Source organism: Cetorhinus maximus, unplaced genomic scaffold (genome assembly GCF_964194155.1).
Source record: "Cetorhinus maximus unplaced genomic scaffold, sCetMax3.hap1.1 HAP1_SCAFFOLD_985, whole genome shotgun sequence".
Taxonomy (NCBI): Eukaryota; Metazoa; Chordata; class Chondrichthyes; order Lamniformes; family Cetorhinidae; genus Cetorhinus; species Cetorhinus maximus.
This window is the reverse complement of record NW_027596927.1, coordinates 36,932-60,000: the sequence shown is the minus strand read 5'-3', so window position 1 is coordinate 60,000 and position 23,069 is coordinate 36,932. Positions and strand designations below refer to the sequence as shown.

Here is a 23,069-nt window from a genome sequence, read left to right as displayed (position 1 = left end):
GAGAGAGAGAGAGAGAGAGAGAGAGAGGGGGATGGAGCCGGTGATAAGGGAATGCAGAGTATGGAGGGTGACACACACACACTGCTCACATGTCGAATTGGTTCAGACAAACCCACAATCTTCCCACAAAGAGGGAGCGGAGGGAGCTGGGGATTGGCTGGATCTCCCATCAGATCACAGGGAATCGACTGAACAGAATCCAGGAGAGGGGAGGGAAATTAATCTTACACAATGTGAGGTGCTGGCATCATAACTCTCGTATGTTGTAGAACAGAGCTCAGATTCAGTCTCGATTAACATTGTCCGTCTCGAGGTAACATTCACCAGCTCATCAGTATAATCATTTAACTCCTTCCGCTGGAGACTGAAACAGCACAAAATAACGCACACACCGGGATTAAACACAGAGTAAAGCTCCCTCTACACCGTCCCCGTCAAACACTCCCAGGACAGGTACAGCACGGGGTTAGATACAGAGTAAAGCTCCCTCTACACTGTCCCAATCAAACATTCCCAGGACAGGTACAGCACAGGGTTAGATACAGAGTAAAGCTCCCTCTACATTGTCCCGATCAAACACTCCCAAGACAGGTACAGCACGAGGTTAGATACAGAGTAAAGCTCCCTCTACACTGTCCCCATCAAACACTCCCAGGACAGGTACAGCACGGGGTTAGATACAGAGTAAAGCTCCCTCGACACCGTCCCCATCAAACACTCCCAGGACAGGTACAGCACGGGGTTAGATACAGAGTAAAGCTCCCTCGACACCGTCCCCATCTAACATTCCCAGGACAGGTACAGCACGGGGTTAGATACAGAGTAAAGCTCCCTCCACACTGTCCCCATCAAACACTCCCAGGACAGGTACAGCACGGGGTTAGATACAGAGTAAAGCTCCCTCCACACCGTCCCCATCAAACACTCCCAGGACAGGTACAGCACGGGGTTAGATACAGAGTAAAGCTCCCTCTACACTGTCCCCATCAAACACTCCCAGGACAGGTACAGCACGGGGTTAGATACAGAGTAAAGCTGCCTCTACACCGTCCCCATCAAACACTCCCAGGACAGGTACAGCACGGGGTTAGATACAGAGTAAAGCTCCCTCTACACTGTCCCCATCAAACACTCCCAGGACAGGTACAGCACAGGGTTAGATACAGAGTAAAGCTCCCTCTACACCGTCCCCATCAAACACTCCCAGGACAGGTACAGCACGAGGTTAGATACAGAGTAAATCCCCCTCTACACTGTCCCCATCAAACACTCCCAGGACAGGGGTCTCTACGTAAATATTTTCTCACCTTGCAGATTTTTCTGTATCTTTTCCTGTAATAAAGCAGAAAATGAATCGTGTTTTGATTAAAATTTTCTGAGAGGGGAAAGGGGGAGGGGAGGGAATCAGAGGCAAGTTGTGCTGGAGAGATCGTGATCAGTGGTAAATGGAAGGAGTGAGGTGTGAGGAAGGGCAGGAGGGAGGAGGGACAGGTTGTTTGGAGTGAGTTGGTGAGGGTGGAAGAGAGAGTGGGAGGGTGGAGGTGAGGATGGAGGTGAGGGTGGAGGTGAGGGGAACAGGGAGGGTGGAGGTTGAAGCGATTAGGGTGGAGCGAGTTGATGTGATGGTGGGATTTGGTGTGAGGGCGGAGGGCGATGGGGGAGGGTGGAGGGTGGAGGGTGGAGGATGAGGGTGGAGGGCAGGTTGTGAGGGTGCAGGGGAGGGTGAGGGTGGAGGGTGAGGGTGGAGGGTGAGGTGTGGAGGGTGAGGGTAGAGGTTGGAGGGTGGAGGGTGAGGGGTGGAGGGTGAGGGGTGGAGGGTGGAGGGTGTGTGTGAGGGTGGAGGGTGTGTGTGAGAGTGGAGTGTGAGTGTGGAGGGTGAGTGTGAGTGTGGAGGGTGAGTGTGAGTGTGGAGGGTGAGTGTGAGTGTGGAGGGTGAGTGTGAGTGTGGAGGGTGAGTGTGAGTGTGGAGGGTGAGTGTGAGTGTGGAGGGTGAGGGTGGAGGGTGGAGGGTAGAGGGTAGAGGGTAGAGGGTAGAGGGTAGAGGGTGGAGGGTGAGTGTGAGTGTGGAGGGTGAGTGTGAGTGTGGAGGGTGAGTGTGAGTGTGACGGTGGAGGGTGAGGGTGGAGGGTGAGGGTGGAGGGTGGAGGGTAGAGGGTAGAGGGTAGAGGGTGAGTGTGAGGGTGGAGGGTGAGTGTGAGGGTGGAGGGTGAGTGTGAGGGTGGAGGGTGAGAGTGGAGGGTGGAGGATGAGTGGAGGGTGGAGGGTGAGAGTGGAGGGTGGAGGGTGAGAGTGGAGGGTGGAGGGTGAGAGTGGAGGGTGGTGGGTGAGAGTGAGGGTGAGGGTGGAGGGTGAGTGTGAGGGTGGAGGGTGAGTGTGAGGGTGGAGGGTGAGTGTGAGGGTGGAGGGTGAGAGTGGAGGGTGAGGGTGGAGTGTGAGGGTAGACGGTAGAGGGTGAGGGTGGAGGGTGAGGCTGAGGGTGGAGGGTGGAGGGTGTGGGGTGAGAGTGGAGGGTGAAGGTGAGGGTGGAGGGTGAGGTGTGAAGGGTGGTGGGTGGAGGGTAGAGGGTAGAGGGTAGAGGGTAGAGGGTAGAGGGTAGAGGGCAGAGGGCAGAGGGTAGAGGGCAGAGGGTGGAGGGTGGAGGGTGAGATTGAGGGTGGAGGTTGAGGGTGAGAGTGGAGGGTGGGGGTGAGAGTGGAGGGTGGAGGGTGAGAGTGGAGGGTGGAGGGTGAGGGTGAGTGTGAGGGTGGAGGGTGAGTGTGAGGGTGGAGGGTGAGTGTGAGGGTGGAGGGTGAATGTGAGGGTGAGAGTGGAGGGTGGAGGGTGAGAGTGGAGGGTGGAGGGTGAGAGTGGAGGGTGGAGGGTGAGGGTGAGGGAGTGAGGATGAGGGTGGAGGGTGAGGGTGAGGGTGGAGGGTGGAGGGTGAGAGTGGAGGGTGGAGGGTGAGTGTGGAGGGTGGAGGGTGAGTGTGGAGGGTGGTGGGTGGAGGGTGGAGGGTGAGAGTGGAGGGTGGAGGGTGGAAGGTGAGAGTGGAGGGTGAGGGTGGAGGGTGAAGGTGAGGGTGGAGGGTGAGGGTAGAGGGTGGAGGGTGAGGGTGGAGGGTGGAGGGTGAGGGTGGAGGGTGTGGGTGGAGGGTAGAGGGTAGAGGGTAGAGGGTGCAGGGTGGATGGTGAGGGTGGGGGTGAGAGTGAGGGTGGAGGGTGGAGGGTGAGGGTGAGGGTGTGAGGATAAGGGTGGAGGGTGGAGGGTGAGAGTGGAGGGTGGAGGGTGAGAGTGGAGGGTGGAGGGTGGAGGGTGAGGGTGAGGGAGTGAGGATGAGGGTGGAGGGTGAGGGTGAGAGTGGAGGGTGGAGGGTGAGAGTGGAGGGTGGAGGGTGAGTGTGGAGGGTGGAGGGTGAGTGTGGAGGGTGGTGGGAGGTTGGAGGGTTAGGGTGGAGGGTTAGGGTGGAGGGTTAGGGTGGAGGGTTAGGGTGGACGGTGAGGGTGTGGGTGGAGGGTGAGTGGTGAGGGGTGGAGGGTGAGGGTGAGGGTTAGGGTGGAGGGTGAGGGTGCGGGTGAGGGTGTGGGTGGAGGGTGAGGGTGGAGGGTGAGGGTGGAGGGTGAGGGTGAGGGTGGAGGGTGGAGGGTGAGGGTGGGGATGAGGGTGAGGGTGAGTGTGAGGGAGTGAGGATCTGATGGTGTTACCTGTCCCTCTCTGTCTCACTCTGTGTATCAGTCCCACAATAATCCCAATGTTCCCGAAGAGCAAAAGGAGGGCGAGGATGAGGAGCGGAATGAGGAGAGGCAGCGGGATCAGGAAACCACCTACAAGAGAGAGAGAGACGTGAGTGCACTTGATCAGGTGGCTCTTAAAAACTCCCCTCCGACAGTGCAGCACTCCCTCAGTACTGACCCTCCAACAGTGCAGAACTCCCTCAGTACTGACCCTCCGACAGTGCAGCACTCCCTCAGTACTGACCCTCCGACAGTGCAGCACTCCCTCAGCACTGACCCTCCGACAGTGCGGCATTCCCTCAGTACTGACCCTCCGACAGTGCGGCACTCCCTCAGTACTGACCCTCTGACAGTGCGGCACTCCCTCAGTACTGACCCTCTGACAGTGCGGCATTCCCTCAGTACTGACCCTCCTCACCTGGACTCAGACACGTCCAATATTGAGCACTCACCTGGAATCTGCTCCGGGATGAATCGAGCTTTGGTTGGGAATGGATCCCACACTCCCGTATCTGTGGGGAGACAGTCACAAACGGAATCAGAGTCTGTCCCACTCTCAGATATCAGCCGCTTTGTCACTCTCACACACACCCACACGCAGCCCCACATCACATCGCCTGTCACTCACACCCTCACCTCCCCCACACATCGCCTGTCACTCACGCCCTCACCTCCCCCCAACCACATCGACTGTCACACACCCACACACACCCACACACTGCACCACCTGTCACACACACCGACACACAGCCCCAAATCACATCACCTGTCACACACGCCCTCACCTCACCCACACCACATGGCCTGTCACACACACCCTCACCTCACCCACACCACATCGCCTGTCACACACACCCTCACCTCACCCACACCACATCACCTGTCACACACACCCATACACAGCCCCACATCACATCGCCTGTCACTCACGCCCTCACCACCCCCACACCGCACCGCCTGGCACACATACCCTCACCTCCCCCACATCACATCACCTGTCACACACACCCTCACCTCCCCCCAACCACATCGACTGTCACACATCCACACACACCCGCACACTGCACCACCTGTCACACACACCGACACACAGCCCCAAATCACATCACCTGTCACACACACCCTCACCACCCCCACACCGCACCGCCTGGCACACATACCCTCACCTCCCCCACATCACATCACCTGTCACACACACCCTCACCTCACCCACATCACATCACCTGTCACACACACCCTCACCTCCCCCCAACCACATTGCCTGTCACACACACCCTCCTATTCTCTGTCAATCCCGCCTAGCCCCACTCACGATGGTGCTCAGATGATCAGACTGAGAGTCTTGTTCATCTTGTTGTCATGGTAATAGGATGATGACGGGTTTAGATAAGGTCGACAAAGAGAAGCTGTTGCCATTAGCTGATGGTACCAAGGACTGGGGGACACAGATTGAAGGTTTTGGGCAGGCGGGTTTGGGGATGTGAGGAGGAACTTTTTTACACAGCGAGTGGTAAGGAGCTGGAACTCGCTGCCTACGAGGATGGTGGGAGCGGAGACGATGAACGATTTCAAAAGGAAATTGGACGGACACTTGAGGGAAATAAACTCACAGGGATACGGGAATAGAGCAGAGGGAATGGGACTGACTGGATTGCTCTGCAGAGAGACGGCATGGAGTCGATGGGCTGAATGGCCTCCCTCTGTGCTGTAAATGGCTCCGTGTCCACTGTGGTGTGTTGCCCTGACAGCCCTTTCCCGGTATGGAGGATGCGGAGGGACTGCCCTCCTTTACCTGATGTGGTGACACTCAGGGCGATCCCAGAGTCGGCGTAATCACTGCTGCCCAACGCGTTGACCGCCCTGACAGAGACATTGTACACGGTCAGTGGTCTCAGTCCCGTCAGAGTGAAACTCGAGGCCTGAGCTGGATAAACATCAGCATAAAGATAGCTGAGCGATCGCTCAGAGATATACCTGCAGGATTAAACCACACAGGATCAGCAAGCACACTGTCCCCAAATACACAGCGAGAAACAAGGCAACACTCTCGCAACGTTAAACTATCAACGTTATACCACACTGGGAGCACTGTGCACAGTTCCGGTCTCCATATCCCTTGGTTAGACCACACTGGGAGCACTGTGCACAGTTCCGGTCTCCATATCCCTTGGTTAGACCACACTGGGAGCACTGTGCACAGTTCCGGTCTCCATATCCCTTGGTCAGACCACGCTGGGAGCACTGTGCACAGTTCCCGTCTCCATATCCCTCGGTTAGACCACACTGGGAGCACTGTGCACAGTTCCAGTCTCCGTATCCCTCGGTTAGACCACACTGGGAGCACTGTGCACAGTTCCAGTCTCCGTATCCCTTGGTTAGACCACACTGGGAGCACTGTGCATAGTTCCAGTCTCCATATCCCTCGGTTAGACCACACTGGGAGCACTGTGCACAGTTCCGGTCTCCATATCACTTGGTTAGACCACACTGGGAGCACTGTGCACAGTTCCGGTCTCCATATCCCTTGGTTAGACCACACTGGGAGCACTGTGCACAGTCCCGGTCTCCATATCCCTTGTTTAGACCACACTGGGAGCACTGTGCACAGTTCCGGTCTCCATATCACTTGGTTAGACCACACTGGGAGCACTGTGCACAGTCCCGGTCTCCATATCCCTTGTTTAGACCACACTGGGAGCACTGTGCACAGTTCCAGTCTCCATATCCCTTGGTTAGACCACACTGGGAGCACTGTGCACAGTCCCGGTCTCCATATCCCTTGGTTAGACCACACTGGGAGCACTGTGCACAGTTCCTGTCTCCATATCCCTTGGTTAGACTACACTGGGAGCACTGTGCACAGTTCCAGTCTCCATATCCCTTGGTTAGACCACACTGGGAGCACCGTGCACAGTTCCGGTCTCCATATCCCTCGGTTAGACCACACTGGGAGCACCGTGCACAGTTCCGGTCTCCATATCCCTCGGTTAGACCACACTGGGAGCACCGTGCACAGTTCCGGTCTCCATATCCCTCGGTTAGACCACACTGGGAGCACCGTGCACAGTTCCTGTCTCCATATCCCTCGGTTAGACCACACTGGGAGCACTGTGCACAGTTCCGGTCTCCATATCCCTCGGTTAGACCACACTGGGAGCACCGTGCACAGTTCCGGTCTCCATATCCCTCGGTTAGACCGCATTTAGAGCTCTGTGGACAGGTGAAGCAATGTTCACAAGGACAGTATCAGAACTGAGGGGTTATAACTATCAGGAAAGATTGAACAGGCCGGGGCTCTTTTCTCTAGTAAAGAGAAGGCTGAGGGGGGGGTGACCTGATCGAGGACTTTAAAATGATGAAAGGGGTTTCGATGGGGTAGACGTAGAGAAGATGTTTCCACTTGTCGGAGTGAGACCAGAACTAAGGGCCATCGATATAAGATCATCACTAATAATTCCAATGGGGAATTCAGGAGAAACCTCTTTACCCAGAGAGTGGGGAGAATGTGGGACTCGCTCCCACAGGGAGTGGTCGAGGTGAATAGTGTCGATGTGTTTAAGGGGGAAGCTGGATAAACACATGAGGGAGAGAAAGGAATAGAAGGATATGGGGATGGGGTGAGATGGAGAGGGGGGTGGGAGGAGGCTGGAGTGGAGCAGGAACACCAGCACGGAGCAGATGGGCCGAATGGCCATTTTCCCTGTTGAAAATACCAAGATAATAAAATACTTGGATCCTGTAATATTGTAAATATCTAAACAGAGGCTCTCAACATATTGACCATCGGTCAAACTCTGGCCAAGCGAGGGGATTAACCGCAGGAGTCTGACCAGCGGGAAAGGGCATCTTACGGCCTGTAAATACTGACACACACCTGCAGGAGGCAGTATCCATCCTCCCCCCACTCTCCCCTGAGTTACCCCCTCGAGGGAGGTCATGACCTCTCCAGCAGAGGTCAAGGATCAATCACCTGATTTGGAAAGTCTGTTCCAGGCCTCCGTTGAATCCTGCGGCCCAGGACAGGGTGACCGAGTTGTGGGTCTTTCTCAGCAAAGCAAGTCCTGTAGGAGGGTCAGGTCGACCTGGGAGAAACAGACACTGACGGGTTAAAAGGTCTCATGACGGAGAGTGGACATGGGAATGTGGGAGGTGAGTGAATGGGTGGGTAGAGTCAGTGATAGGGGAGAGTGGACATGGGGATGTGGGAGGTGAGTGAATGGGTGGGTAGAGTCAGTGATAGGGGAGAGTGTACATGGGGATGTGGGAGGGGATTAAATGGGTGGGTAGAGTCAGTGATAGGGGAGAGTGGACATGGGGATGTGGGAGGGGATTAAATGGGTGGGTAGAGTCAGTGATAGGGGAGAGTGGACATGGGGATGTGGGAGGGGAGTGAATGGGTGGGTAGAGTCAGTGATGGGGGAGAGTGTACATGGGGATGTGGGAGGGGAGTGAATGGGTGGGTAGAGTCAGTGATAGGGGAGAGTGTACATGGGGCTGTGGGAGGGGATTAAATGGGTGAGTAGAGTCAGTGATAGGGGAGAGTGTACATGGGGATGTGGGAGGGGATTAAATGGGTGGGTAGAGTCAGTGATAGGGGAGAGTGTACATGGGGATGTGGGAGGGGATTAAATGGGTGGGTAGAGTCAGTGATAGGGGAGAGTGTACATGGGGATGTGGGAGGGGTGTGAATGGGTGGGTAGAGTCAGTGATAGGGGAGAGTGTACATGGGGATGTGGGAGGGGATTAAATGGGTGGGTAGAGTCAGTGATAGGGGAGAGTGTACGTGGGGATGGGGGAGAGTGTACGTGGGGATGGGGGAGAGTGTACGTGGGGATGGGGGAGAGTGTACGTGGGGATGGGGGAGAGTGTACGTGGGGATGGGGGAGAGTGTACGTGGGGATGGGGGAGAGTGTCCGTGGGGATGGGGGAGAGTGTACGTGGGGATGGGGGAGAGTGTACGTGGGGATGGGGGAGAGTGTACGTGGGGATGGGGGAGAGTGTACGTGGGGATGGGGGAGAGTGTACGTGGGGATGGGGGAGAGTGTCCGTGGGGATGGGGGAGAGTGTACGTGGGGATGGGGGAGAGTGTACGTGGGGATGGGGGAGAGTGTACGTGGGGATGGGGGAGAGTGTCCGTGGGGATGGGGGAGAGTGTCCGTGGGGATGGGGGAGAGTGTACGTGGGGATGGGGGAGAGTGTACGTGGGGATGGGGGAGAGTGTACGTGGGGATGGGGGAGAGTGTACGTGGGGATGGGGGAGAGTGTACGTGGGGATGGGGGAGAGTGTCCGTGGGGATGGGGGAGAGTGTACGTGGGGATGGGGGAGAGTGTACGTGGGGATGGGGGAGAGTGTACGTGGGGATGGGGGAGAGTGTACGTGGGGATGGGGGAGAGTGTACGTGGGGATGGGGGAGAGTGTACGTGGGGATGGGGGAGAGTGTACGTGGGGATGGGGGAGAGTGTACGTGGGGATGGGGGAGAGTGTACGTGGGGATGGGGGAGAGTGTACGTGGGGATGGGGGAGAGTGTACGTGGGGATGGGGGAGAGTGTACGTGGGGATGGGGGAGAGTGTACGTGGGGATGGGGGAGAGTGTACGTGGGGATGGGGGAGAGTGTACGTGGGGATGGGGGAGAGTGTACGTGGGGATGGGGGAGAGTGTACGTGGGGATGGGGGAGAGTGTACGTGGGGATGGGGGAGAGTGTACGTGGGGATGGGGGAGAGTGTACGTGGGGATGGGGGAGAGTGTACGTGGGGATGGGGGAGAGTGTACGTGGGGATGGGGGAGAGTGTACGTGGGGATGGGGGAGAGTGTACGTGGGGATGGGGGAGAGTGTACGTGGGGATGGGGGAGAGTGTACGTGGGGATGGGGGAGAGTGTACGTGGGGATGGGGGAGAGTGTACGTGGGGATGGGGGAGAGTGTACGTGGGGATGGGGGAGAGTGTACGTGGGGATGGGGGAGAGTGTACGTGGGGATGGGGGAGAGTGTACGTGGGGATGGGGGAGAGTGTACGTGGGGATGGGGGAGAGTGTACGTGGGGATGGGGGAGAGTGTACGTGGGGATGGGGGAGAGTGTACGTGGGGATGGGGGAGAGTTGTGCTGTCTGATTGGGGACATACCCGTGCTGACCAGGTGGATATCGAACGTGTCTAAGCCCAGGGGGTTCTGAGCAGTGCAGGTGAATGTTGCATAATCCAGGGAAGCAGAGGCATTGATGATGTTCAGCTGTCCTGTGTGAAGAGGTCCCTCATGGAGAGTCGTCTGTAAATACCTAACAAACAAAACACATTAACTGCTCAGAGTTCTGGGCCAATCCCACACTATATTCTCTGTCTCCAATACCCCTACTAACCCTACCCACCTTCCTGTAACCACTGGCTCTCACTGTGTTACAGCTCCCCTGGCACTGGCAATCACTGCGTTACAGCTCCCCTGGCACTGGCTCTCACTGCGTTACAGCTCCCCCGGCACTGGCAATCACTGTGTTACAGCTCCCCTGGCACTGGCAATCCCTGTGTTACAGCTCCCCTGGCACTGGCAATCACTGTGTTACAGCTCCCCTGGCACTGGCAATCACTGTGTTACAGCTCCCCTGGCACTGGCAATCACTGTGTTACAGCTCCCCTGGCACTGGCAATCCCTGTGTTACAGCTCCCCTGGCACTGGCTCTCACTGTGTTACAGCTCCCCTGGCACTGGCAATCACTGTGTTACAGCTCCCCTGGCACTGGCAATCACTGTGTTACAGCTCCCCTGGCACTGGCAATCACTGTGTTACAGCTCCCCTGGCACTGGCAATCACTGTGTTACAGCTCCCCTGGCACTGGCAATCCCTGTGTTACAGCTCCCCTGGCACTGGCAATCCCTGTGTTACAGCTCCCCTGGCACTGGCAATCCCTGTGTTACAGCTCCCCTGGCACTGGCAATCCCTGTGTTACAGCTCCCCTGGCACTGGCAATCACTGTGTTACAGCTCCCCTGGCACTGGCTCTCACTGTGTTACAGCTCCCCTGGCACTGGCTCTCACTGTGTTACAGCTCCCCTGGCACTGTCAATCCCTGTGTTACAGCTCCCCTGGCACTGGCAATCACTGTGTTACAGCTCCCCTGGCACTGGCAATCACTGTGTTACAGCTCCCCTGGCACTGGCAATCACTGTGTTACAGCTCCCCTGGCACTGGCAATCACTGTGTTACAGCTCCCCTGGCACTGGCAATCCCTGTGTTACAGCTCCCCTGGCACTGGCTCTCACTGTGTTACAGCTCCCCTGGCACTGGCAATCACTGTGTTACAGCTCCCCTGGCACTGGCAATCACTGTGTTACAGCTCCCCTGGCACTGGCAATCACTGTGTTACAGCTCCCCTGGCACTGGCAATCACTGTGTTACAGCTCCCCTGGCACTGGCAATCCCTGTGTTACAGCTCCCCTGGCACTGGCAATCCCTGTGTTACAGCTCCCCTGGCACTGGCAATCCCTGTGTTACAGCTCCCCTGGCACTGGCAATCCCTGTGTTACAGCCTGGCAATCCCTGTGTTACAGCTCCCCTGGCACTGGCAATCACTGTGTTACAGCTCCCCTGGCACTGGCTCTCACTGTGTTACAGCTCCCCTGGCACTGGCTCTCACTGTGTTACAGCTCCCCTGGCACTGTCAATCCCTGTGTTACAGCTCCCCTGGCACTGGCAATCCCTGTGTTACAGCTCCCCTGGCACTGGCAATCCCTGTGTTACAGCTCCCCTGGCACTGGCAATCACTGCGTTACAGCTCCCCTGGCACTGGCAATCACTGTGTTACAGCTCCCTTGGCACTGGCAATCACTGTGTTACAGCTCCCCTGGCACTGGCAATCACTGTGTTACAGCTCCCCTGGCACTGGCAATCCCTGTGTTACAGCTCCCCTGGCACTGGCAATCCCTGTGTTACAGCTCCCCTGGCACTGGCAATCACTGTGTTACAGCTCCCCTGGCACTGGCAATCACTGCGTTACAGCCCCCATGGCACTGGCAATCACTGTGTTACAGCTCCCCTGGCACTGGCAATCACTGTGTTACAGCTCCCCTGGCACTGGCAATCACTGCGTTACAGCCCCCCTGGCACTGGCAATCACTGTGTTACAGCTCCCCTGGCACTGGCAATCACTGCGTTACAGCTCCCCTGGCACTGGCAATCACTGTGTTACAGCTCCCCCGGCACTGGCTCTCACTGGGGAGCAGTCCCTGTGTCACTGGGTCCCACTGAGGTGGAGCAACCCCGGCACTGGGTGTCACTGGGGGCCAGTCCCCATGTCACTGGCTCTCACTGGGCTACAAAGAATCAGGTACCAAGAAGATATCAAGTTCCAACCAGGGGTTATACCTCACCCTCTACCCTTATCTCCCCACAAGGGGAATATCTCCCATACCTGGGGTTATTGGGATCCAGCGCAACACCATTTTTTGCCCAGTAGAATTCCACATCCGGGATTCCCTCAGCTTTACAGATCAATGTGGCTGTGGAGCTCCCATCACCAGCCACTGCCTCCTTACTCAAATGGACCCCCTTCTGTAACTTCGGCTTAACTGTGGAAACATCAGAAACAGCCATAAATCAGAGCTCACTGCATACTGTCCCCATCAAACACTCCCAGGACAGGTACAGCACGGGTTAGATACAGAGTAAAGCTCCCTCTACACTGTCCCCATCAAACACTCCCAGGACAGGTACAGCACGGGGTTAGACACAGAGTAAAGCTCCCTCTACACTGTCCCCATCAAACACTCCCAGGACAGGTACAGCACGGGGTTAGATACAGAGTAAAGCTCCCTCTACACTGTCCCCATCAAACACTCCCAGGACAGGTACAGCACGGGGTTAGATACAGAGTAAAGCTCCCTCTACACTGTCCCCATCAAACACTCCCAGGACAGGTACAGCACGGGGTTAGATACAGAGTAAAGCTCCCTCTACACCGTCCCCATCAAACACTCCCAGGACAGGTACAGCACAGGGTTAGATACAGAGTAAAGCTCCCTCTACACTGTCCCCATCAAACACTCCCAGGACAGGTACAGCACGGGGTTAGATACAGAGTAAAGCTCCCTCTACACTGTCCCCATCAAACACTCCCAGGACAGGTACAGCACGGGGTTAGATACAGCGTAAAGCTCCCTCTACACCGTCCCCATCAAACACTCCCAGGACAGGTACAGCACGGGGTTAGATTCAGGGTAAAGCTCCCTCTACACTGTCCCCATCAAACACTCCCAGGACAGGTACAGCACGGGGTTAGATACAGGGTAAAGCTCCCTCTACACTGTCTTGCTAACACATGCTAATTGTGTTCTCACCATAACCCCGCTCCTGCACTAACACCGGTTTGATTTGGCACCGATTTAATCGGTGTGTTGAGACTGGGATAGGCCCCGAAGCAATGCTGAGACAGTCAGAACGGGATTGGAGAACTGATCCAGGGAGTGACAGGAGTGAGAGTCAACCCCTGAACCCCAGAGAGTGACTGTGACCAGTCTTCTCAGGGAGTGAATGATCGCTCCTCGCTGTCTACATCTTATTAATGACATTGTTAGCCTTCACGGTAGCTCCATTATTCAGGAGGTGTATGTACAGCTCTGATTGGGGATGGCTGGGACACTGGCGGTGGGAGTGGTGTTGACTGTGAACTAGGTCAACAAACTCTCTCCAGCAAAGGAAGCAGCTGAGTCTCAATATTAACTTCACCAAGTGGATTGGATCTAATTAACCCTGGCCGCGTCCGAAAGCTCGCCCGTGGTCACATCTCCGGTCCCGCTCGGACATTCTCTCACATCGGACAATGAGCTGGGCTCTCGCTGTGGTCACTGGAGCGATCCCATTGTCAGCCAAGCACTCATAGCTCCCAGCGTCACTCTGCGTTGCTGCCTCGATGATCAGCTTTGTCGTGCTGTCCAGGTAAACCTGGTCACTCTCGGTCACTTTCCTCCCTTCACCCTGCAGGGACGGAGAGGAGGTGTAGCAGGGTCAGCAGTGTCCAGAGCAGGAAACATCTGCACACAGTCTAACACCGAATCGCACAGGCAGGCGCGGCCTCATTAGACCAGGTCCCCCGGGGTGACAGGGGTGTCCTTTAGGGAGGGATGGAGGAGAGGGGGCCGATATTCTCTGGGGTTTAGCGGGGTGAGGGCTGCTCTCACTGGGGTGTCCTTTAGGGAGGGATGGGGGAGAGGGGGCCGATATTCTCTGGGGTTTAGCGGGGTGAGGGCTGCTCTCACTGGGGTGTCCTTTAGGGAGGGATGGAGGAGAGGGGGCCGATATTCTCTGGGGTTTAGCGGGGTGAGGGCTGATCTCACTGGGGTGTCCTTTAGGGAGGGATGGGGGAGAGGGGGCCGATATTCTCTGGGGTGAGGGCTGATCTCACTGAAACAGATCAAATTCTCAGAGGGTTTGACAGGCGCGATGCCCAGAGTTTGCCCCCCTCCCAACGACTGGAGAGTCTGGAACTGGGTGGGGGGGTGGGGGTGGGGGTGGGGGGGTGGTTGGGGGTGAGGGGGTGGTTGCGGGTGGAGGGGATGGGGGGGGGCGTTGGGGTGGGTGTGGGGCATGTGGAGCAGGGTCACAGTCTCAGGGTGAGGGACGGAGAGGAGGGGAAATGTCCTCTCTCGGAGGGTGGGGAATGTTTGGAATTCTCTCCCTCCCCCCCTCCTCGGGAAGCTGGTGATGCTCCGACATTCAGTATATTCCAGACCCGGATCGATGGGGTCTTTGGGCACCGAGGGATAGGGAGGGAAAGTGGAGCTGAGGTAGCTGATCAGCCATGACGGGATTGAATGGGGTAGCAGACTCGAGGAGCCGAATGTCCACTCCCTGCCCCGAGCTCCGATGTTCTGTGGAGAATGTTCCGGTACGTGGGATTGAATATTCCGGCTTCTCAGGGGCTCACACAGGGGACAATGTGGGTGGTCAGTCGGGGACTGGATGAAAGGTGATTCACACTTACAATCCACCTCCATATCACCATGTGGCTGGTCACTGGGTTAGCATCTGCTGTACAGACCAACTCCACCGATCCCCCCAAATCCACCTCCGCCGGGTCCGTGATCCCGGAAATTCGGGGCGAGTCTGAGGGTCAGAAAGAAGTTCAGTTCCAGCTGAGAATCCAGAAACACAGTAAGACAGATCCACACAGAGCTCGCAAAATACAAATCCCACTTCAACTGGGGATCTACTACAGCCTCAATCCACAGAGCAGCCGTTAGATACAGAGTAAAGCTCCCTCTACACTGTCCCCATCAAACACTCCCAGGACAGTTACTGCACGGGGTTAGATACAGAGTAAATCTCCCTCTACACCGTCCCCATCAAACACTCCCAGGACAGGTACAGCACGGGGTTAGATACAGAGTAAAACTCCCTCTACACCGTCCCCATCAAACACTCCCAGGACAGGTATAGCACGGGGTTAGATACAGAGTAAAACTCCCTCTACACTGTCCCCATCAAACACTCCCAGGACAGGTACAGCACGGGGTTAGATACAGAGTAAAACTCCCTCTACACTGTCTCCATCAAACACTCCCAGGACAGGTACAGCACGGGGTTAGATACAGAGTAAAACTCCCTCTACACTGTCTCCATCAAACACTCCCAGGACAGGTACAGCACGGGGTTAGATACAGAGTAAAGCTCCCTCTACACTGTCCCCATCAAACACTCCCAGGACAGGTACAGCACGGGGTTAGATACAGAGTAAAACTCCTCTCCGGGCAGCTCAGCTGATCAGTCGCCTCACTCACATTTCACCTCCAGTTTGATGAGCATCTCGTTCTCTCCCTCTTCGTTTCTCAGGTGGATCCTGTAGATCCCGGCATCATTCCGGGTCAGGTTCCAGATCTCCAGCGACCCGTCCGCCTTCAGGTGGTGACGTGTGGGTCCGTCTGTAAAAGCCACACCGACATTTCCCTCAGACCCGCACATCCTCTACATTGCAACCTATCGCCCAGCGTAAGGAACGGGGCTTTGAAGAATATTCTGGATTTCCCATTGAATTAGGAGGCAGGGAATGTGTCCGTCTGGGAGAAATCCCTCTCTGGACAAACAGGTAAACCGGTCCGAGCAGTAGGAGAGCAGCATTAGAGCCAATTGGAGAGAGATGTTCCCAGGAGGGCACTGGGTGCTGCAGGCTCCTGGGCTGACGGTGGGTAGCACCTTGTCTTACCTAGACCAGTGTCAGCTAAGCGAACAGAGGAATTCAAATCAAAGTGATGGGCAGGGAGAAGGTGACAGCTTGACCCCACGCCCTGACCCATTGGCCAGGCGATCGAATCGGCGACAGGGACAAGATACAAACTGACTGGGGGGGTTGGGAGTCCAGGGGCAGTATTGACCAGGCTGGTCAGAAAGGGTTTCTAACCATCTCAATGAACTCAAACAGGGCGAGGGCAAAGGGGCCAGGCCAGGGCAAAGGGCAGTGTCATGAAGAGATATTAATGTCTATACTGTTATTGGAAATTACCTTTCAAATAGAGTTTCGTGCTGTCTGTGCCTGTGTGTGACTTAACTGGATTAAAGCCAGCCAGTCTGGGTGCTCTGATGGATAGAATGAAGTAGGTTTGAAATGATAATGAGGTCAACATGGGGAAAGTTTAGAAAGATAGATGTCAGGGGGCAGTTTGCATTTTTAAATAAACCATTCGAAAGAAAGGGTTAAATCTTACACCGAGCTGGGAGACGGCAAGCACTGTGTTTGTGTTACTAATAAAACTAGTGAGATGAACATGTTATTGTTGGAAGATGTGACATTAGAAGCCTGGGATGCAACGGAAAATTTACACTCAAAGGGGAAGCTGGGTATAGACAGAAAGAAGTTTGTGTGAGAGAGTCAGAGGCATTTAAGATCTAAGCAGCCTGTAAACCTACAGCTGTCTCTGCAAACCGGGCCAAATTGCAAGGAACCTCGTTTTGAATTCATAAAGTCAGATGTGCTTTGCCTGGTCTCTGTTTAAATTCTATGGGTAACTGTTGCCTTGGTGAAGATTTACCTGGGAGTGATTAATTTGGGGATTTGTTTATAAGTTATTATGGTAGTAATTTGTAGACATGTGTTTAAATTTGCTGTTAAATTAATAAATGTTAAATTTCATTTTATATATAAAAAAACCTTTTGAGGCTCAGTGGTCTTATTCCTGAATTGAGAGATGCATCTCAAACATACCAACTGAAAATATAGCTTTTGACAGTTGTTCAAGTTTCCCTCTGGGATTTAAACAACTCAGCCCTTTACCAACTGCTGTGTCATAACCACGGGGTGAGACAAAGGAGAGAGAGAGAGCGCAGAGAGAGTGCACAGAGAGAGAGCACAGAGAGAGAGAGAGAGAGTGCAGAGAGAGAGCGCAGAGAGAGAGCGCAGAGAGAGAGAGAGAGAGAGCGCAGAGAGAGAGAGAGAGCACGCAGAGAGAGAGAGAGAGCGCAGAGAGAGAGTGCAGAGAGAGAGAGAGCGCGCGCAGAGAGAGAGAGAGAGCGCGCGCAGAGAGAGAGAGAGAGCGCGCGCAGAGAGAGAGAGAGCGCGTGCAGAGAGAGAGAGAGCGCGCGCAGAGAGAGAGAGAGCGCGCGCAGAGAGAGAGAGAGTGCACGCAGAGAGAGAGAGAGCGCGCGCAGAGAGAGCACAGAGAGAGAGAGTGCAGAGAGAGAGAGAGCGCAGAGAGAGAGAGAGCACAGAGACAGAGAGAGAGAGCGCAGAGAGAGAGCGCAGAGACAGAGCACAGAGAGAGAGAGAGCGCGCAGAGAGAGAGAGCGCAGAGAGAGAGAGAGCGCAGAGGGAGAGAGAGAGCGCAATGGGAGAGAGAGAGCGCAATGGGAGAGAGAGCGCAGAGGGAGGTAGAGAGAGCGCAGAGAGAGAGAGAGTGCAGAGAGAGAGCGCAGAAAGAGAGAGAGAGCAGAGAGAGAGAGCAGAGAGAGAGAGAGCAGAGAGAGAGAGCAGAGAGAGAGAGCAGAGAGAGAGAGAGAGCGAGCAGAGAGAGAGAGAGAGCGAGCAGAGAGAGAGAGCAGAGAGAGAGAGAGAGCGAGCAGAGAGAGAGAGAGAGCGAGCAGAGAGAGAGAGCAGAGAGAGAGAGAGCACAGAGAGAGAGAGCAGAGAGCGAGAGCAGAGAGAGAGAGAGAGCACAGAGAGAGAGAGAGCAGAGAGAGAGAGCAGAGAGAGAGCAGAGAGAGAGAGCAGAGAGCAGAGAGAGAGCAGAGAGAGAGAGCAGAGGGAGAGCAGAGAGAGCAGAGAGAGAGCAGAGAGAACAGAGAGAGCAGAGAGAGAGCAGAGAGAGCAGAGAGAGAGAGAGCAGAGAGCAGAGAGAGAGAGAGCAGAGAGAGAGAGAGCAGAGAGAGAGAGCAGAGAGAGAGCAGAGAGAGAGCAGAGAGCAGAGAGAGAGAGCAGAGAGAGAGAGCAGAGAGAGCAGAGAGAGAGAGAGAGCAGAGAGAGAGAGCAGAGAGAGCAGAGAGAGAGCAGAGAGAGAGCAGAGAGAGAGCAGAGAGCAGAGAGAGAGAGCAGAGAGAGAGAGCAGAGAGCAGAGAGAGAGAGCAGAGAGAGCAGAGAGAGAGCAGAGAGAGAGCAGGGAGAGAGAGCAGAGAGGGAGAGAGAGCAGAGAGAGAGAGAGAGCAGAGAGAGAGCAGAGAGAGAGAGAGAGAGAGCGCAGAGAGAGCAGAGAGAGAGCAGAGAGAGAGAGCATAGAGAGAGAGCAGAGAGAGAGAGCAGAGAGAGAGCAGAGAGAGAGCAGAGAGAGAGAGCAGAGAGAGAGCAGAGAGAGAGCAGAGAGCAGAGAGAGAGAGCAGAGAGAGAGAGCAGAGAGAGAGAGAGCAGAGAGAGAGAGCAGAGAGAGAGAGCAGAGAGAGAGAGCAGAGAGAGAGCAGAGGGAGAGAGAGAGCAGAGGGAGAGAGAGAGCAGAGAGAGAGAAAGAGCAGAGAGAGAGAGAGCAGAGAGAGAGAGAGAGAGAGCGCAGAGAGAGCAGGGAGAGAGAGCAGAGAGAGAGAGCAGGAGAGAGAGCAGAGAGAGAGAGAGGACAGAGAGAGAGAGAGAGCAGAGAGAGAGAAAGAGCAGAGAGAGAGAGAGAGAGAGCGCAGAGAGAGCAGGGAGAGAGAGCAGAGAGAGAGAGCAGGAGAGAGAGCAGAGAGAGAGAGAGCAGAGAGAGCAGGGAGAGAGAGCAGAGAGAGAGAGCAGAGAGAGAGAGAGAGCAGAGAGAGAGAGAGCAGAGAGAGAGAGCAGAGAGAGCAGAGAGAGAGAGCAGAGAGAGAGAGCAGAGAGAGAGCAGAGAGAGAGAGCAGAGAGCAGAGAGCAGAGAGCAGAGAGAGAGAGAGAGCAGAGAGAGAGAGCAGAGAGAGAGAGCAGAGAGAGAGAGCAGAGAGAGAGAGCAGAGAGAGAGAGCAGAGAGAGAGCAGAGAGAGAGCAGAGAGCAGAGGGAGAGAGAGAGCAGAGAGAGAGAAAGAGCAGAGAGAGAGAGCAGAGAGAGAGAGCAGAGAGAGAGAGCAGAGAGAGAGAGAGAGAGAGCAGAGAGAGAGAGGGACAAAGGATAGAGAGAGAGAGGGACAAAGGATGAAAATGGAGAGGGACAAATGATAGAGAGAGAGAGGGACAAAGAATAGAGAGAGAGGGGGACAAAGGATAGAGAGAGAGGGGGACAAAGGATGGAGAGAGAGAGGGACAAAGGATAGAGAGAGAGAGGGACAAAGGATAGAGAGAGAGGGACAAAGGATAGAGAGAGAGGGAGAAAGGAGAGAGAGAGAGGGACAAAGGATAGAGAGAGAGGGACAAAGGAGAGAGAGAGAGGGACAAAGGAGAGAGAGAGAGGGACAAAGGAGAGAGAGAGAGGGACAAAGGATAGAGAGAGAGGGACAAAGGAGAGAGAATCAATAGCCACAGAGAGAAAGGATGAGAGACACCTCGAGCTGCAATAAGTGGCTTCACTCGTTCATCTGTAACACCACCAGGTATAAAGTGTCATCGATCCGCAGCTTTATCTCTCTATTTAGTTCAGGGAACATACAGAAACATTCCTGTTTTAATCACAATATTTCAAATCTCTTATAAACACAACCCCCTTTTTCGGTAAAGTGTGATTCCCTTATTAAAATTATCCCAGTGAGAGTCAGTGTGTGTGGGACCCGTACCCCAGTGAGAGTCAGTGTGTGTGGGACCCGTACCCCGGTGAGAGTCAGTGTGTGTGGGACCCGTACCCCGGTGAGAGTCAGTGTGTGTGGGACCCGTACCCCAGTGAGAGTCAGTGTGTGTGGGACCCGTACCCCAGTGAGAGTCAGTGTGTGTGGGACCCGTACCCCAGTGAGAGTCAGTGTGTGTGGGACCCGTACCCCCGTGAGAGTCAGTGTGTGTGGGACCCGTGCCCCAGTGAGAGTCAGTGTGTGTGGGACCCGTACCCCAGTGAGAGTCAGTGTGTGTGGGACACGTACCCCAGTGAGAGTCAGTGTGTGTGGGACCCGTACCCCAGTGAGAGTCAGTGTGTGTGGGACCCGTACCCCAGTGAGAGTCAGTGTGTGGGACCCGTACCCCAGTGAGAGTCAGTGTGTGTGGGACCCGTACCCCAGTGAGAGTCAGTGTGTGTGGGACCCTTACCCCAGTGAGAGTCAGTGTGTGTGGGACTGTGAGTGGTGTCAGGATGTTGGACAATGTTTGACTTGACGAGATTTCTGCTGTTACTTTATGAATGTTGGTGAACTCTGACCTTTGACCAGGAGTTGCCCATTCCTGCTCCAAGTGTAGGTGACCTCTGGTGGGTTGGCTGTTATTTGAATGGGAATGACGACTGCCCCCTGCTCCTCGGCCTGTACAATTCCCACCTGATCCGGAGAGAATTCCGGGGCATCTGCACAACAAACCAGATGTGGCACTGAGTGACCAATAGGCCACGTACTGAGCAAGTGAACGACGGAGTGAGCAGGGAGTGAGTGAGCGAGTGGAGTGAGCAGGGAGTGAGTGGGCGAGTGGAGTGAGCAGGGAGTGAGTGAGCGAGTGGAGTGAGCAGGGAGTGAGTGAGCGAGTGGAGTGAGCAGGGAGTGAGTGGGCGAGTGGAGTGAGCAGGGAGTGAGTGAGCGAGTGGAGGGAGCAGGGAGTGAGTGAGCAAGTGGAGTGAGCAGGGAGTGAGTGAGTGAGTGGAGTGAGCAGGGAGTGAGTGGGCGAGTGGAGTGAGCGAGTGGAGTGAGCAGGGAGTGAGGGAGTGGAGTGAGCAGGGAGTGAGTGAGCAAGTGGAGTGAGCAGGGAGTGAGTGAGTGAGTGGAGTGAGCAGGGAGTGAGTGGGCGAGTGGAGTGAGCGAGTGGAGTGAGCAGGGAGTGAGGGAGTGGAGTGAGCAGGGAGTGAGTGGGCGAGTGGAGTGAGCGAGTGGAGTGAGCAGGGAGTGAGTGGAGTGAGCAGGGAGTGAGTGGAGTGAGTGGAGTGAGCGAGTGGAGTGAGCAGGGAGTAAGTGTGCGAGTGGAGTGAGTGAGTGAGTGAGTGAGCGAGTGGAGTGAGCAGGGAGTGAGTGGGTGAGTGGAGTGAGCAGGGAGTGAGTGAGTGGGCGAGTGGAGTGAGCAGGGAGTGAGCGAGTGAGGGAGTGAGCAGGGAGTGAGTGAGTGCGTGGAGGGAGCAGGGAGTGAGTGAGTGAGTGAGCGAGCGGAGTGAGTGAGTGAGTGAGTGAGTGAGTGAGTGAGTGAGTGGAGTGAGTGGAGTGAGCAGGGAGTGAGTGAGTGAGTGGAGTGAGCAGGGAGTGAGTGAGTGAGTGGAGTGAGCAGGGAGTGAGTGGGCGAGTGGAGTGAGCAGGGAGTGAGTGGAGTGAGCAGGGAGTGAGTGAGTATGTGGAGTGAGCAGGGAGTGAGTGGGCGAGTGGAGTGAGCAGGGAGTGAGTGGAGTGAGCAGGGAGTGAGTGGGCGAGTGGAGTTAGCAGGGAGTGAGTAGGCGAGTGGAGTGAGCAGGGAGTGAGTGAGCGAGTGGAGTGAGCAGGGAGTGAGTGGGCGGGTGGAGTGAGCAGGGAATGAGTGAGTGGAGTGAGCAGGAAGTGAGTGAGCGAGTGGAGTGAGCAGGAAGTGAGTGAGCGAGCAGGGAGTGAGTGGGCGAGTGGAGTGAGCAGGGAGTGAGTGAGCGAGTGGAGTGAGCAGGGAGTGAGTGAGCGAGTGGAGTGAGCAGGGAGTGAGTGAGCGAGTGGAGTGAGCAGGAAGTGAGTGAGTGAGTGGGCGAGTGGAGTGAGCAGGGAGTGAGTGAGCGAGTGGAGTGAACAGGGAGTGAGTGGGCGAGTGGAGTGAGCAGGGAGTGAGTGAGCGAGTGGAGTGAGCAGGGAGTGAGTGAGCGAGTGGAGTGAGCAGGGAGTGAGTGAGCGAGTGGAGTGAGCAGGAAGTGAGTGAGTGAGTGGGCGAGTGGAGTGAGCAGGGAATGAGTGAGCGAGTGGAGTGAACAGGGAGTGAGTGGGCGAGTGGAGTGAGCAGGGAGTGAGTGGGCGAGTGGAGTGAGCAGGGAGTGAGTGAGCAGGGAGTGAGTGAGTGGGCGAGTGGAGTGAGCAGGGAGTGAGTGAGCAGGGAGTGAGCAGGGAGTGAGTGGGCGAGTGGAGTGAGCAGGGAGTGAGTGGGCGAGTGGAGTGAGCAGGGAGTGAGACAGCAAGTGGAGTGAGCAGGAAGTGAGTGAGTGAGCAGGGAGTGAGTGGGCGAGTGGAGTGACCAGGGAGTGAGTGAGCGAGTGGAGTGAGCAGGGAGTGAGTGAGTGAGTGGGCGAGTGGAGTGAGCAGGGAGTGAGTAAGCGAGTGGAGTGAGCAGGGAGTGGGCGAGTGCAGTGAGCAGGGAGTGAGTGGGCGAGTGGAGTGAGCAGGGAGTGAGCGAGCGAGTGGAGTGAGCAGGAAGTGTGAGTGAGTGGGCGAGTGGAGTGAGCAGGGAGTGAGGGAGTGGAGTGAGCAGGGAGTGAGTAGGCGAGTGGAGTGAGCAGGGAGTGAGCAGGGAGTGAGTGGGCGAGTGGAGTGAGCAGGGAGTGAGCAGGGAGTGAGTAGGCGAGTGGAGTGAGCAGGGAGTGAGCAGGGAGTGAGTGGGCGAGTGGAGTGAGCAGGGAGTGAGCAGGGAGTGAGTGGGCGAGTGGAGTGAGCAGGGAGTGAGTAGAGTGAACAGGGAGTGACAGATCTGAGCGGGCTACACTCGGACTGAGTGCTGAAACTTGCCACCTACGCAGGATGTCGAGTTGGTGAAAGGTGTTGAGCGCCTCCTCCAGGACAGGGCTGTAAGCCTCACACAGAACACGTTTGCCATGGTCGGAGGACATGGCGACCAGGGACATCTCAGCTGTTACTGACTGACCACCGTAATCGGAATCCCGGATCTTCACATCGGCAGCGGGAAGCCTGGGTCAGGGAGTTAGAGCAAAGGGGTTAGAGAGCAGGACAGCA

The 23,069-nt window shown here is 55.9% G+C and overlaps 1 protein-coding gene across 1 annotated transcript in view; it reads right to left on the bottom strand.

The window, feature by feature from the left end:
- nphs1 (NPHS1 adhesion molecule, nephrin) overlaps nucleotides 1-23,069 on the bottom strand; it is a 79,780-nt gene that overhangs the window by 31,592 nt on the left and 25,119 nt on the right. Inside the window, exons 14-26 of the mRNA XM_078536201.1 lie at nucleotides 22,852-23,024; nucleotides 20,399-20,539; nucleotides 15,476-15,616; nucleotides 14,680-14,801; nucleotides 13,511-13,673; nucleotides 12,112-12,268; nucleotides 9,834-9,985; nucleotides 7,681-7,792; nucleotides 5,503-5,684; nucleotides 4,163-4,222; nucleotides 3,681-3,800; nucleotides 1,308-1,332; nucleotides 229-364 (exon numbers count right to left, since the gene is read on the bottom strand). Coding sequence (XP_078392327.1) covers nucleotides 229-364; nucleotides 1,308-1,332; nucleotides 3,681-3,800; nucleotides 4,163-4,222; nucleotides 5,503-5,684; nucleotides 7,681-7,792; nucleotides 9,834-9,985; nucleotides 12,112-12,268; nucleotides 13,511-13,673; nucleotides 14,680-14,801; nucleotides 15,476-15,616; nucleotides 20,399-20,539; nucleotides 22,852-23,024 — 1,684 coding nt within the window. The remainder of the gene's footprint in view (nucleotides 1-228; nucleotides 365-1,307; nucleotides 1,333-3,680; nucleotides 3,801-4,162; nucleotides 4,223-5,502; nucleotides 5,685-7,680; nucleotides 7,793-9,833; nucleotides 9,986-12,111; nucleotides 12,269-13,510; nucleotides 13,674-14,679; nucleotides 14,802-15,475; nucleotides 15,617-20,398; nucleotides 20,540-22,851; nucleotides 23,025-23,069) is intronic.